Source organism: Sceloporus occidentalis, unplaced genomic scaffold (assembly GCF_023333645.1).
Source record: "Sceloporus occidentalis isolate IW3139 unplaced genomic scaffold, rSceOcc1.0.p SCAF_3, whole genome shotgun sequence".
In the NCBI taxonomy this organism is placed as follows: Eukaryota; Metazoa; Chordata; class Lepidosauria; order Squamata; family Phrynosomatidae; genus Sceloporus; species Sceloporus occidentalis.
This window is the reverse complement of record NW_028316983.1, coordinates 212,549,137-212,563,411: the sequence shown is the minus strand read 5'-3', so window position 1 is coordinate 212,563,411 and position 14,275 is coordinate 212,549,137. Positions and strand designations below refer to the sequence as shown.

General features: G+C 40.3%; 1 protein-coding gene across 2 annotated transcripts; it reads left to right on the top strand.

The window, feature by feature from the left end:
* The first annotated feature begins 320 nt into the window (after positions 1–320).
* On the top strand, positions 321–13,083 carry LOC149317452 (inositol monophosphatase 1). Of its 2 annotated transcripts, XM_089517525.1 has the most exons (10): positions 353–420; positions 1,737–1,805; positions 2,883–3,016; positions 5,312–5,416; positions 5,637–5,682; positions 5,811–5,919; positions 8,216–8,324; positions 8,942–9,093; positions 9,394–9,449; positions 10,635–10,715. In XM_089517525.1, exons 2-9 carry the CDS (start codon positions 1,743–1,745, stop codon positions 9,411–9,413), a joined length of 738 nt encoding a protein of 245 aa, XP_089373651.1. In that variant the 5' UTR covers positions 353–420; positions 1,737–1,742; the 3' UTR covers positions 9,414–9,449; positions 10,635–10,715. The 2 variants fall into 2 exon arrangements, with proteins under 2 accessions (XP_089373652.1, XP_089373651.1); XM_089517526.1 differs by lacking the exon at positions 9,394–9,449 and having other exon boundaries at positions 321–420; positions 10,635–13,083.
* The last annotated feature ends 1,192 nt before the right edge of the window (positions 13,084–14,275 follow it).

Sequence of the window (14,275 nt, the reverse complement as noted above, 5' to 3'; positions counted from 1 at the left end):
CTCTGGCCCCCTTTAGCCTAATAAAGAAACTAGTGGAGGCTTCAGATGCAAATTCTGTGCATTGTGTTTGGCCCCATAAAGGTATCACTGCTTGGCGCTTTTAGGATGTTATTATACAGCTCTCTTCTTATTGGCGGATAAAGCCGGCCTTTGTCCCACCCACAAGAACCCAGCTACGCGCAAGAACCAATAGGACGCACCGGTGCGCGTAGCGTGACACGTGACAGGGTGGTTTTGTTCCGCCCCCTCCTTCTCATTCGCTCCTTTCTCCCTCCCCTTCGCGCGCGGACGCAATAACGGAGCTGGAGGGCAGATTTGGGAAAGGCATGCTCGCGCCTGCGCAGTGGGGACATTGACGCCGTCACTTGCCCAGTTCAGGTGACGTCAGTGCCAATCCCTCCCTCCATTGACTTCCTAACGGTAAGCAGGGATCTTTGCTCTTTCTCTTTAGACTACGAGACCCTCATTGGGCCTCTTCATCTCGAATGGGAAGGCACTCTGCACATGCTCAGGAGCTGCTCTCCTTATTCCTCCTCCAGGGCTGGGGTCCAAAACACCCAGCAGAAATAATCCAGTTTGAGACTGCTTTAACTGCCCTGGGCTCAGTGCTGGGGAATCCTGGGAATTGTAGTTTGTTGTGGCACCAGAACACACACACTCTCTCTCTCATAGAGAAGGGCTAAATGTCTCACAGAACTACAGTTCCCAGAATTCCCTAGCATTGAGCCCAGGACGGTTGAAGCAGTCTCAAACTGGATTATTTCTGCAGTTTGTTTTGGACCTGGGATCCAAGTTCAGATTCAGCCTGGGAGGAGTTCTTATAGGAAACTCCCAGAATTCCATAGCCTTGAGCCAGGGCAGTTAACGCGGTGCCAAACTGGGTTATTTTTCCAGTGTGGATGGAGGATAAGCTGCCTGCCCCACACAATAAATGGATCCCTTTGAAAAAGCAGTGGAAGAAGAACAAGCCACTAACTGAACAGACTCCGCTCAGGCTGATAAAGTTATTTAGTATCACATATGATATGTGTATTTTCTAATTTGATTGGCCTTGCTTCTCCCAGTGCTTTTGCGCTGATTGAACATTGCACTTTCCACATGCAAGGTGTGTACAGTGCCACTGGCCTGTGGTCTCTATCAGACTTAGTTCAGTAGGGCTTGTATCCTTGGTGAACCATGTAATACCAGCCATATATGCTGCTGTAGATTTAAATGCAGATTAAATCAATACTGCTTAACAATTCCAGGTCCAAAGGGCTGTTTAGTTGGAGTGATAGTAGGCTGACAATCTGAGCAGCTTGCTAAGAATTAAGTCCTGTTGAACACAACTTATCTCAGCAATTATACAAAAGTAGAATACGTTAATACAGTACTTCGAAGGCAAGAATATGAAGCAGGGGAAGCTGAAACCTGAGGGTTTAGCAAATACCACGTATTATCAGTTGTATGACCAATATGTTCTAGTGGTTTGAGTGTTGAACTAGGACTCTAGGTTCAAGTCCCCACTCAGCCTTGGAAAACCATTAGATGACCTTGGGCAAATCACACTCTCTCAGCTTCAGAGCGAGGCAATGGCAAGATCCCTCTGAAGAAATCATGCCAAGAAAACCCAATGATAGGTTCACCTTAGGATCTCCATAAACTGGAAATGACTTGAAGATACACAGCAACAAATCAATATTTTATTGTATGTTCTTTTAACATGTGTAACTTGATTAAATTTACCCTTTTACTAGCTAAAAATGGCTGATCCTTGGCAAGAATGCATGGACTATGCAATTCTTTTGGCAAGAAAAGCTGGAGAGGTATGTATAATTTACTCTGGAGCCTCATAAGCATTTTATTATTTTTATCTGACATATCAGATGTCTTAAAGAACTGTGCTTGCATGCCTACTTACTACAGTGCTTCCCAAACATTTTTGGGCTACTGTTCCCGTTCCCTTTCCTCCTAAGTGACAACCCTAGCACACACCCCAGTCGCCATTTCATGCTATTAGGTCCAGGTGCATCATCAACGGGGTTCAGGGAGTATGGTTTACACTGGGTGACACCCCAGAGAGGAGTGTACACCTGGTGGACCATTACACCTGATGGGAGTGGCACAGATGCTGGACAAGTCAGAAAGGGAGGCAAGGCCTGAGGGGGTTGAGCAGCAACGGAGAAGCCTCTCACCCATGCTGGCCTTTGCAATTAAAGATACTGCACTGTGGTTTTAATGCACCCTGAAAAGTACCCTCATCCTCACCATGGTCTTAAAGGCCACTGCTTTCCCTTGTATTTCTCGCATGCTAGTGGTATGACTGAAGCTCCCTCACTGTTGCTCCCTTTTCCCTCATTTGCCCCCTGGATCTTTCATCCAACCCCAGGAGGGACAGTACTGCCTACTTTGGGAATAATTGACCTAGTAGTGTCTCAGCAGTGCAAAATGATATGGGAGATGCAGTGCAGAGGAAGGAAACCAGATCCATTAAAGAAAAAATAAGTGTTAAGACAATGTTCAGAAAAGTCTGATGAGTTTGAAAGGAAGTCTAAAAAAATTAAGTAATCCACAGTATTTTGATTTTGCCTCTGTGTCCTCACCTTAGTGGCTTATGGACATAGCCTGAATTCGGGTGGGCAGAGAACTCTTGAACTCAGCCTGAAGACAATTATTACTCCTCAAAAAATGAACATTATGTTCACACCTGGTCTGAATGACTGTAGAATTCGATATAAATATTTTGTAAAGCTAGTTCATTCCTGCTGTTTGTAAATCTGGGATGGAAAAGTTCAAAAAGAATAGTATGTTTAATCTTCAGTTATGCTATTTATCTAATCAGCTATTAGCTTTCAGCTTGTAGTGAAGGTTTTAAAAATTCATTGATATAATTTTCTTTATAGGTAATCCGAGAGGCACTGACAAAGGAGATAGCTGTCATGATTAAAAGTTCTCCAGCAGATCTAGTGACAGTCACTGATCAAAAAGTGGAAAATATGTTAATTTCTTCTATAAAAGAAAAATATCCATCTCACAGGTACCAGCATATTTGAGAAGAGGAGAGAAAGAGATGTGTCTAAAACACATACATTGAAACTTTTGATATTGATGGCTTCCAATTAAATACAGGAAATCCTGCACATTGTATAATATTATTTCCTGAATGTTTTAAACATGCATTTGTCATGTATAATGCCCTTTATTACATTTCATTTCCAAACAGGAAGGAATGGGATAGAGGGACAATGTTACTAGGCTTGTGTTTTCTCTTTCGTGACCCCCATAGGGCCCTCCATATATATTAGTCTATAGTGTCCATCACCTTCACCGAACATAGCTGTTCTATGATAGAATAATGAAAGTTGTACTCCAAGGGGCAATCTGAAGGAAGTGTCATAGTGGTTGTAGGAATCATGGGACAGAACGGCAGGATATATAAAGAAAAGGTTAGCTAAACATGCTGAGAAGCAACTAGTCCAGTAGTCAGTGATGAATTAAGGTGTGGTTGCTGTTCAGTGAGGATAAACAGCCAAGTAGGACCCCCACGTTACACTCTCGACAGACCAAAACTACAAATAGTGGTCTGTTGAGAGAATAGCTGCAAGTCAGTAATGATCTAATGAGAGAATGGTGCACTATGTAGGAGATTGAGATTTGATTCAAATTGCTGTTCAATACACATAGCAAGAGAGAAAGAAAAAGGGAGCACTTGGTATCAGCAGAGACAAGGGCTGGTGTCCCTCCCCTCCCAACAAGATAGGGCAAATTCATCCATTCATCCAACTCTTATCAGCCTGATGACTGCATAGATCCCTTGTCAGGGGTCAATTAATTGCCAGACCCATAAGTGCTCTAAACATGATGAAAATATTCTCATGTAGGGAGAGATCAAAATGAAGGGGAGGGGTTAATCTGTAACAGGAAACAGCAGTCGGCTAAAGTCTTCAAGCTGAGACTAGACAGCTATGTGCTGGGAACGTTCTGGCTCAGGATTTCCTGCATAGGAACCCTGCTGAATCAGAACAAAGGCCTTTCTAGTCCAGCACTCTGTTTATACAGTACAGTTACCAGCTAGATGCCTACTTGTGGCCCCTAGCTAGTAGCACTCCCAATTCATGCTCTCTAGTATGTTTATACAGAGACACCCTTGCTTCTGGTACGAGAAATAACATAGCTATTCTGACTTGTATCCACTGGTAGCCCTAATCCTCTGTGAATTTCCCCTCATCTCATTTTCAAGTGTTCCACATTTAACAGCTATCATTACCTTTTGTGGTAGTAAATTTCACCATTTAGCAAAGGTCTGCGGACAGCACTTTGCCTACCCTTATCATGTTGGATATACATCTCTGTCCACTGTGCCACCATTCTTTGCTGCTTAATAACTGCTATTTGGAATGATTGCCTCACTCTGCCTAATGGCATGGAGCCTTCCTATTCACCTTTGTGTCTATGTGGGTGTCTTAAGTTCAAAGGCAGTATCCTGCTGAATGCCAATTTCAGGGTGGGAGAGCAACAGTGGAAGAGCCTATTGTACTCATGTCTTTCTCCAGAGGCTTCTGGCAGGCCACTGTGCATTGGTGACACTATGAGCCATAGAAGCACATCCTTCCAAATCCAGGATGTTAGATCTTTTAGGCTGATCTGGCAATGCTCTTCAAGTTTATATGTTTCATTGCTTTAAGCAGATCTGGGAAACCTGTGGGCATCACTCACTGATGATAGTCCACCAGTGGGGCCAATACACTCTGAAGACATGAAAGAGGGCCTTTCTTTGCTGTGACATCCCAGTTGTGGAATACCATCCTCTTCTAGGTCTACTTAGTGCCAACACTGGTGTCATTATGGTACCAAGGAAAAGCATGGCTTTTTCAACAATAAAAACATGTTATCCAAAACTGTGCATGTGTTATATGTTGAAATTGTTTTAAACTGTTCCATCTGGTTTTAATTTATTTATTTCCATATTCTTTTAGTCCGATAAAATGATTTCATGCTGTTTTATATTACTGAAACAGATTTATTCTACACTGTTCTGAGGCTGTATGATATAGGGTGGGATCTACATATGTAAATAATGAAAATAAACAAATTGCTACTCCCACAATCTTCACCAGTGTCCATTCCTCATGGGATTGGTGGAAATTGGGATCCACCTGATCCCTAGCTTCAACGTTAAACTAAAGTTAATTGATTCCAAAGTAATTCTAAAAATTGTTTGTTGGGCGAGTGATGGTTTCTGGAGCTATGATGTTGTAAGATCTACATTTACCCAGTCAAAATACTAAAATTAATCCCTTCTTGGGGGGAAAAACACATTTGTTCATTCTAGCTTCATTGGAGAAGAGTCAGTTGCAGCTGGTGCAGGAAGTGCTTTGACTGATAATCCCACTTGGATTATTGACCCTATTGATGGAACTACTAACTTTGTGCACAGGTATGCTTTCTGTTGTAAATCTCTGTAAACTGTGGAAACAATTTCTGAACTCCCTAATATCTAAAATCAGAAAACAATCTTTGAGCTGTCCTGTGGAATGAAGATGTTAGGTCTTGTTTATCAGTTTGGGTAGAAGCTGCATGTCTGATGACTTTTGCTACTCTTAACATCATGCATTTAGGCTTACCAGAGCTGCATGCTTCTCTCTTTGGTTCTCCAGGTTTCCCTTTGTGGCAGTTTCAATTGGCTTTGTGGTAAAGAAGCAGGTAACTTCTTATTTTATTTTACTATTTACTAGAAAATTTTAAATGCTTCAATTGATTTGTTTTTCTTTTTTATTGATTTGATATTGTTATGTTAAAACAAATAAAATGTTTCATTTTCCTGGCTACAGATGGAATTTGGGATTGTGTATAGCTGCATAGAAGACAAAATGTATACTGCCAGAAAAGGAAAAGGAGCATTTTGCAATGGGGAAAAGCTCCAAGTATCACAGCAGCATGGTAAGACTTTGCTATTTCAGGCCTGTTAAGAGATTAACTGTACATCAATTTGGATAAGGGAGACTCAGTGTGTACCAGATTTCTTTCACTAGATTACTATGTCAGATGTGGAGCTACTTCACCCCATTATTCCATTGGCCAGCTCCTAGCCCATGCACTTCAAAATTCCTTTAACATCTTAATTACTTTCTGCCAGATGGCCTGCTTTTATACCTCAAACTCCTAGCCTAGAAGAGAAGTCTTCACTCTAATTCTGGCTGTCAGAACAAATATAGATAGTGTGTGCCACCATATTTCTCAGTAGCTGGTCCTGTGCTGCTATATGGATGCCTTTTTGTTGAGCCTCATTAGCTCTCATTCCCTCGCCCATTTCTGTGACAAACTCTCCATTTTCTTCGGACCATATTCTTTATAATTAGTAAGTCCCCTGCCCCTTTTAGTTTTTCCTTTGACTCCACTTTTGTGAGTCTATCACTGCCTTTGCTACTTCGGACAATGTTCCTATGGTATCTTCCTTTCAAAGCCCAGCATCCCTCAACATTGGCAGCACTGCTTACAGCAAATGGGAAATGCACTCCAACAACATCTGGAGCGCCGCACATTGCCCATCTCCACTTTACAGAACGGGACAGTATAAGTGGTGGTTTAAAGGACACAAACATCCAAATATATTTTAATCTACTGGACTTCAAATGGTAGAACTGTAAATGAGAGAAATGTCTGAACAGCATCACTTTTCTTCTCTCTGAACCACTGCTGTCCATACCATACCATACCATTAAAGTTCAAATGTTGCCTGGCTGCTAGAAAAAGCCCTGCACCCTTCTCAGGCAATTTTTCACCCCAAACCATTACATCACAGCTCCTGGAAGCCATAAGGAGCAGTGCTTTACCTTTAAACATTATCTACCCCACAAGACTCTTGTAAATGCCTCAATATACATAGATGCAAAAACGTGAATTTGCTTTGGTTTGATTTTCATTCAATGTTGGGCCAAAATGGAGTAGTGTGGTCTGCCACACATCCAAACATTCACACACACACACACACACAGAGAGAGAGAGATACTGCAGAGATTACACCTCTCTTTCTCTCTGTGCTACATTGGACAGATTGTTTTAAACAGTGCAGAGCAAAGAGAACTTTTTGTTGCAGACATTTGGAACAGGTTTCCCAAAGCATGATCCTGGCAAGTAGATAACTCATATGGACAAAATGTGGTGAGGATATTTTCATACCCATTCAGACCAAGACACCATGGTAGATTTCCCCAAGACTTGTGGACCATAATCAGGAGTTAATGTAGTGTAATAGTTTAGAGTGTTAGACTGGAATTTGGAAGATCCTGATTCAAGATTCTGTTCTGCTATGACTTTGACCTTGTAGCACACTGTGTGTCCTAATTTAGGGATGTTGTGAGGATAAAGCAGGTGTGAATGGGACATTCATGTGCACCACTTTGAGTTCGTTTGTAATTACTTCCTAGAGTATGGTGTAATAAGGTTGGCCTTTATTTAGAACCTATTTCATCAACCTTATACTAATCAGATCTTCTTAGGTCATAGGTTTGTTGAAGGCCACTTTTTTATTTTTTATTATGGTATTTGTACCCCGCTCTTCAGCCCTAAAGGTTATCAGAGCAGCAGCTTACAATTATTATTTTTATTTAGGCGGTTCCTTGCCCTCGGGCTTACAATCTAAATTAATAATTACTTATTTTAGTCTACTGCTGCAAAATCAAAAGAGTGTTGTGGGGTCATTTTGTTAGGACATAAACATTTGCAGACTGGGCTATAACTCACAAAAGCATATGTATGCCTGAATAAAAATGTATTCGTTTTTAAGAACCAAATACAATCAGCCCTCCTCATAGGTGGGCTTGCCTTTCACAGCTTTGAGCTTATATGGAACGCAAGCCTCGGTAGAAGTAATGGGGCGCATACCCGTGCTGCCGCAAACACACAGCATCGTGAGAACGTGCCCCATTATGTTCTTTGGGGCTCGACCATATGCTCTTTTCCACCTGCACCGGGGGTGTGTGTGTCCAGAAAGGATCCCTTACGTACGGGGAGGGCACACTGTATTGCTTTTGTGTAAAATCTGATAGGTCTATATGGGGAACCCACATACCAACACCACCAAGTTATTATATTAAAATAGTTTTTTGTGTGTGTGTGCAATCTATTGTGTTAATGCTTTTTTAGAAAAAATTGTTTTCATCTCTACTGACCACATGTGAATGAATGTAATAGGTAAATGTGAGTAATAGACTTCTCTCTACCTATCTTTTGGCAGATATTACAAAAGCACTCTTAGTGTCGGAACTGGGATCCAACCGTGATCCAGAAGTTATAAAAACAGTTCTTTCCAACATGCAAAGACTCCTCAGCATTCCTGTTCATGGGTATAGCATTTTTCTTGCTTTTCTTTTATTTGTCTCATCTGTAGCACTCTCCTTGTAAGAACTGTTTCAGTTAATAGAATTGGCGCATGATTGTAACAATTTTGTAAGTTCTTTGTTGCATGTAACTTTTACCCTTGACTTACCTAGGCGTCATATCACAATCCATAATTCTGGCCCCCAAATCTGCGTTCATCTTATACATGAGGTTGACTTACAGTCGAGTATATACGGTAATCTCACTACTTGCTGAGGTTGAGAAGTTGTGGAAGTGGGGGAAATAAAAGCCTCTCTCACCCCACAGCAGTCTTCACTGGAAAAACAATGGTCTCAGAAGCCAAATCTAGGGGAAAGGGATGGAGTCCTTAGAGGACTGCACTACTACCACCTGCTGCATAATTCGGATAAAAAGGAGGAAAGATGTGATGTAGCAGTGTGCTAGTAAGAAAAATAGCATAGTGATATTGGATTGGGATTAAAAGCTAGCTGCACTCAGGTTGCATTGAATTCAAGGACTTAAGTTCAACCCAATTCAAAGAACTACTGATTATTCTGAATATCTAAATGTAAGACACTAGGGGTTTTAATTCATTGCAAGCAATATAAATTATCTGTTTTAGGATCAGAGCAGTTGGGACAGCAGCTGTAAATATGTGCCTGGTGGCAACAGGAGGAGCAGATGCCTATTATGAGATGGGAATTCATTGCTGGGATATGGCAGGAGCTGGAATTATCATTACTGAAGCAGGCGGTGTGCTGCTAGACGTCTCAGGTAAAATGTGTCAAAAAACATAAGACTAGTTCCATGTTGTTTTCTTCACTTAAAGAAAGCTATTTGCTCTGTGCAATTTAAAAACTACCAATTACTGAAAGAGCCTAATCCAGTGGTTCCCGAAGTTTGGTCCTCCAGGTGTTTTGCATGTCACCTCGCAAAAGCCCGAGGTAGGCCTACAGTTAGGAATTCTGGGAATTGAAGTCCAAAACGCCTGGAAGATCTCTACATACTGATTCTACAGACTAACATGGCTATATCTTTGAAAGAAACCATGTGGTTTTCCCCCTTCTAACAAAGGGAAAACAGAGGCTAACTGAATTCCCTGAGGATGGGCAAACAAAAGCAACTAGCAGGTATGTAGACAGATCTTGTAACACCTTTGAGACTAACTAAAGAAAAAAGTTGGCAGCATGAGCTTTCTTAGACTTAAGTCTACTTCCTCAGATGCATTTGGTGGAATGATAAGTCAGGGACAGACTTATATATGCCCTAGGTGTGTGAGAATGTCAATTTGAATTCAAAATCCATTGTGTTTGGAAATGAAGTGACAAGCCCAGTTTTAACAATGGTTGCTTGTGAATGAAGGCATTGTAAGAGAATAGATGAGTGTAGGATGCCCCCATGAGGATGGGGTCAGATAGTGTTGAAGTGCGTGTTGTGTGCCAAGAAGCTATTATCGTGGATGAACTACAATTCTGCTGTTTCTCTTGCCAATCTACCTTTGTAGTTCTTTTGTTCAAGGACTGCTATTCTTGGGTCTGAGATGGAATGCCCAGGGAAATTGAAATGTTCTGCCACCAGTTTTTGTGTATTCCCATTCCTAATGTCTGATTTATGTCCATTTATCCTCTGGCACAAGGACTGGCCTGTTTGCCCTATGTAGAGTGCTGATGGGCACTGATGACATAGTATGGGATAAATCACATTGGAGGATGAGCACATGAAGGTCCCCCTAATATTGTGGGTGATGCCATTAGATCTTTTGATCTGTATACATTTTCTGGATAAATGTGTGAGCAGAGTTGGCATCTTGGTTTGTGGCAAGGCTTAGTACTTGTATCGTGTTTTGTTTGGCAGTCACTCATGGTAAGCCAGAATTTTCTGGAATTCTGGTTTATCATGCCCCAAAAATGAGGCCATTGTGTTTTTGAACATTCAAGATGCTTCTGCTTTTAATGTACATAGGTATCTTTATGTCAGCTTGGGTCACACTGGTGTTTAATATGCCTTGTTAAAATCTAGCTTTTAACATGAGGATCTGGGAGACAGATCCCTAGACCCACTGTAAGCCACACCTTACCTAAAAATGTGTTTTTCCTCCAGTTTTGTTTAAAACTGAAAATCATAGAATGCTCACTTCTGGTTTTAATTTCCCTGAGCACATTTTCAATAAAAGAAAGCGGGATTCCGTGATGATCACTCTTTTTGTATGAGTGAGAGGACATGGCCAGACACAACCACTACTGTCTTGGTTTCGTAATAAGTCAGATCAAAGGCAGCAAACTAATTGCACTACTTTTTCCCTTTTCTTTTTCTAGGAGGGCCATTCGATTTGATGTCAAGAAGAATAATTGCTGCAAATAGTCAAGCACTGGCAGAGCGAATTGCCAAAGAGATTCAGGTCATTCCATTGCAACGGGATGATGCAACAAATTAGTGTCTTAATTGCATCCTCTATGTGATTCTTGTCAGCTGGTCTGAATATTTCAAAAGAGCTTTCTGTGAGAAGAAACCCTACCCTTTGCACTTGAGTAGTGTAGCAGGCAAGCATGGGACACGTATAAAAAACCCTGACATTTCAAAGCCTGAACTTTAAATCCCTGCCACTTTCAAAGCTTCTGAAAATTTCTTTTCTCTTTACAAATGCCACATGGACATTTGGAAATTTTTTTTAAGTGTTGTGATTTTCAGTTTCTGAAAAAAATATTATGGAAATTAGGGAAAGATTATTTTATCTCAGGATTTAATATTTTGTACGTATATGTACCATGTAGTTTCTTCATAGTTCAGCCTTAGTACATTTCATAGCAAGATTATTGAACCTATGTACACATTGAATATTGTATGTGTTCTTTTCTGTACATGCTGAAAACCCCCACACAATTCTTAAAACAAGAATAGAGAGCAAGTGCCCCTGTAGATGTTGGATTGTAATGCCAGTGATTTCTAACCATTGGTTATCTTTACTAGGGCTGCCATGAAACTGCATTCAGAGGACCACATGTATTTCATGGCTGAATACTTTAAGAGAGAAAGAGATTGGGAAAAGTCCAGAAATAATGTTAACAAGAGAAAATAAAATGTAAGGTTACAAACCCACAATTGCAGAGACTTGCTTTTGTAATCTGAAGAGTAAACTAGATACCATCCTGGCAAATCCACAGTACCAAATGCACATTTGTAACTGATAGAGTAAAATATTTATTTTAATCTCGTGTATGAAGATCAGTAGAATTTAAGAACAATTTTGTGATTCCCCAATGAGAATCCCAATATATTGAGAATTCCTATTTATTTATGTATTTATTTATTTTAATTTCTATGCCACTTTTCTCCCAGAAAGGGACCCAAGGTGGCTCATAAAATTAAAAATAATTAAAATCAGCCATCTAAAAGCAGTATTAAATGACATAAAAACATACAGAAGTTAAAAAACATCTAAAGCAACACCTTGTCGTATAAAAGCCTCCTTGACAGGATTATATATTAAAAGCCCGCTTGAATAAAGATATCTTTGCCTGCTGGCAAAAAGAAAGCAGGGAGGGGGCCAGCCTAACCTTGCATATATACTCACAAGATATTTCAAGAGTTCTCCACCCAAAAAAAGAAAACAAAACCAAGATCCAGAGCTTCTGAAACATAGCATGTGTTAGTCATTTGTGGTCTCCCATCTGAGTAGTATTCATTGGGGGGGGGGGTCTTCCTTTTTTTTTTTTCTTTACCCTCCTTTTTTTTTTAAACAAAAGTATATAATTTTAAAAATGACCTGGAACCTTACATTGCATGAGACAGTACCCTAGCAACAAATTGCAGTGCATTTCTGGAGACATTTTTATTGCAGCTGTTGTTTGTCCCTAAATACAACCACACACCGAGTAGGTGGCTGAAACTCATAGACACTCTTTTAAAATGTTTAAAATGCATACCTTATAGGCATCATTCTGAATCAATTGTGCAAGAAAAGGTGACAGTGGAGTATTAGGATCTGCTCCCATTTCTGTTTAGTTAGCTTTAACTATCAGTCTCTAAAACTGTATATCCAGTCTGAATATAATGGATCATGCCACATTCATTAATTCCTTAAAAACAGTTCAAATAAGATACGTTTGACAAGTGTACAATTTTTTAAAAAGAATAAAGGAAAATATACAAAATCCATGGTGTGTGTGTGATATACAACTTTGTGCAACCCATCACTTTGGCAGTATGAACAAACAAGGGGAGGGTTAAACTTGCTTCTCTTTAATATTTTGGAAAAGGGGTATTACGTCTTTTTTTTTTTACTGCAGCTCTTAAATAACTTCCTAAAAATGCCTTTAACTGAGTAAATTACTACCTCTAGGTGTGCAGTGGTTAACCTTCAACCAGTAGAGGGACTCAGTTCACCAAATTAGAATGTTTCTTTCTCCTACTATTATGCTGATACACTACTGTAATATGCTTGTCACTTTATAAAGCAAACTTTTTTCCTTTTCAGTTGTATCTTCTCATCTCCATACATTTGCTGCTGTTGACAGACCAGATAATGCCAGTACTCTCTCTTGTGTGCAGTATACTTTATGCTATATGGCTTTTCACATGCACCAATGCTTCACAGGCTATCTATCTACCACCACCACCACCACCATTCCCTTCTCCTTTTGTGTTGTGTCTTTTTAGATTGTAAGCCTGAGGGCAGGGAACCATCTATTATCCCCTCTGTTGTAAGCCGTCCGGATTCTCAGTGATTGGGCAGCATATAAATAAATCCTATTATTATTATTATTACTGTAGGACCGGCTATTTTTCCCCCTAATGTTTCAAGGCCTAGATTTGCACCCACTGGATACAACTGTTTCTTTCCTCACTGGCAGAATGGTTCTTGGATCAGCATCATTCCATGGACCACCATTTTGATAAGCATGGACATACACTTTGCCTCTTACCAAAATAATAATATATTGCACCAAAGTGTTAAAAAATTATCAAAGGTTGTACAGATCATGAGTGTTCTACCTCTGGATTTCCCACATTTTGTAGTGGGCTATAAGGTGACACCTGCAAGACATTATTTTGGATTGCTAAATCTACAATTTCCATCCAATCCCAAAGAATGTAAGTGGCTTTTATTAAATATGGGTGTCCTGACAATTTGAGACCAAATAACCAATTCGCTAGAGCCAGCCTAAGACATTCACTGGCTGCAGCAAAGAACAGGAGGGCACTATCCTTCAGTAAACATAGAGAAGCCTATTTGGTTGGCAATAAAATCTTATTTCAACATTTTCTCATTGTCAGTGAGGTTCGCAGGACACATCAGGGGTGTAGCTACAGAGGGTAGGGCAAAAGGAGGGCATTGCCCTCTAAATAATTTTTTTGCTTCACTCTAAATTTCTAGCATTCCATTAACTAGAAATAAGGTTTAGACACCCCAAGAAAAGGGCAAGCAAAATTACTAAGGAATTATCAAGGAACTGTGAACACAGCAACCATAAGAATTCTAAGTGTATGTTGTTTTCAGTGCCTCACTCAAATGCTAGAAATTTGGGGACTGAAGAAAAATTTCATTCTGGAGAGCAATGCCCTCAACCATCACACCAACTACACTCCGTGGAACACATACAGCTATCTCCTGTAGAAATATCCAGCAATATCTGTGAAGCAGATTTCCTTGCTCTACCCCATATTAGAGCTGACACACACCTTCATTTTCAGCAATGTTAAGAACAACTTTGGGTGGTAGGGATAGAAGGAAGGATTCTAAAACCAATCGTATATGGCTGTTTTCCCCAATGCCTCTTGGAGCTGCCTTTGAAATGCATATAGCCTCTGATAATTTTTTGTTAGGGAAGTGTTAAGATTCCCCCATTCTTCTCAACTGTTCTAAGGCTACTATGGCTTTGACTTGGAAGCCATGTGTATTTTAAAAAAAATATGTGTCAAAGCAGGCAAACTGATTAAAAAAAACGAAGGGTCACTT

What these genes read in the sequence shown, in the direction of transcription:
- LOC149317452 (XM_089517526.1), top strand. Translation starts at nt 1,743, where the DNA reads ATGGCTGATCCTTGGCAAGAATGCATGGACTATGCAATTCTTTTGGCA. An exon ending in GCTTTGTGGTAAAGAAGCAG is followed by an intron (nt 5,683 to 5,810) that starts GTAACTTCTTAT and finishes TCCTGGCTACAG; the next exon opens with ATGGAATTTGGGATTGTGTA. An exon ending in CTCAGCATTCCTGTTCATGG is followed by an intron (nt 8,325 to 8,941) that starts GTATAGCATTTT and finishes TATCTGTTTTAG; the next exon opens with GATCAGAGCAGTTGGGACAG.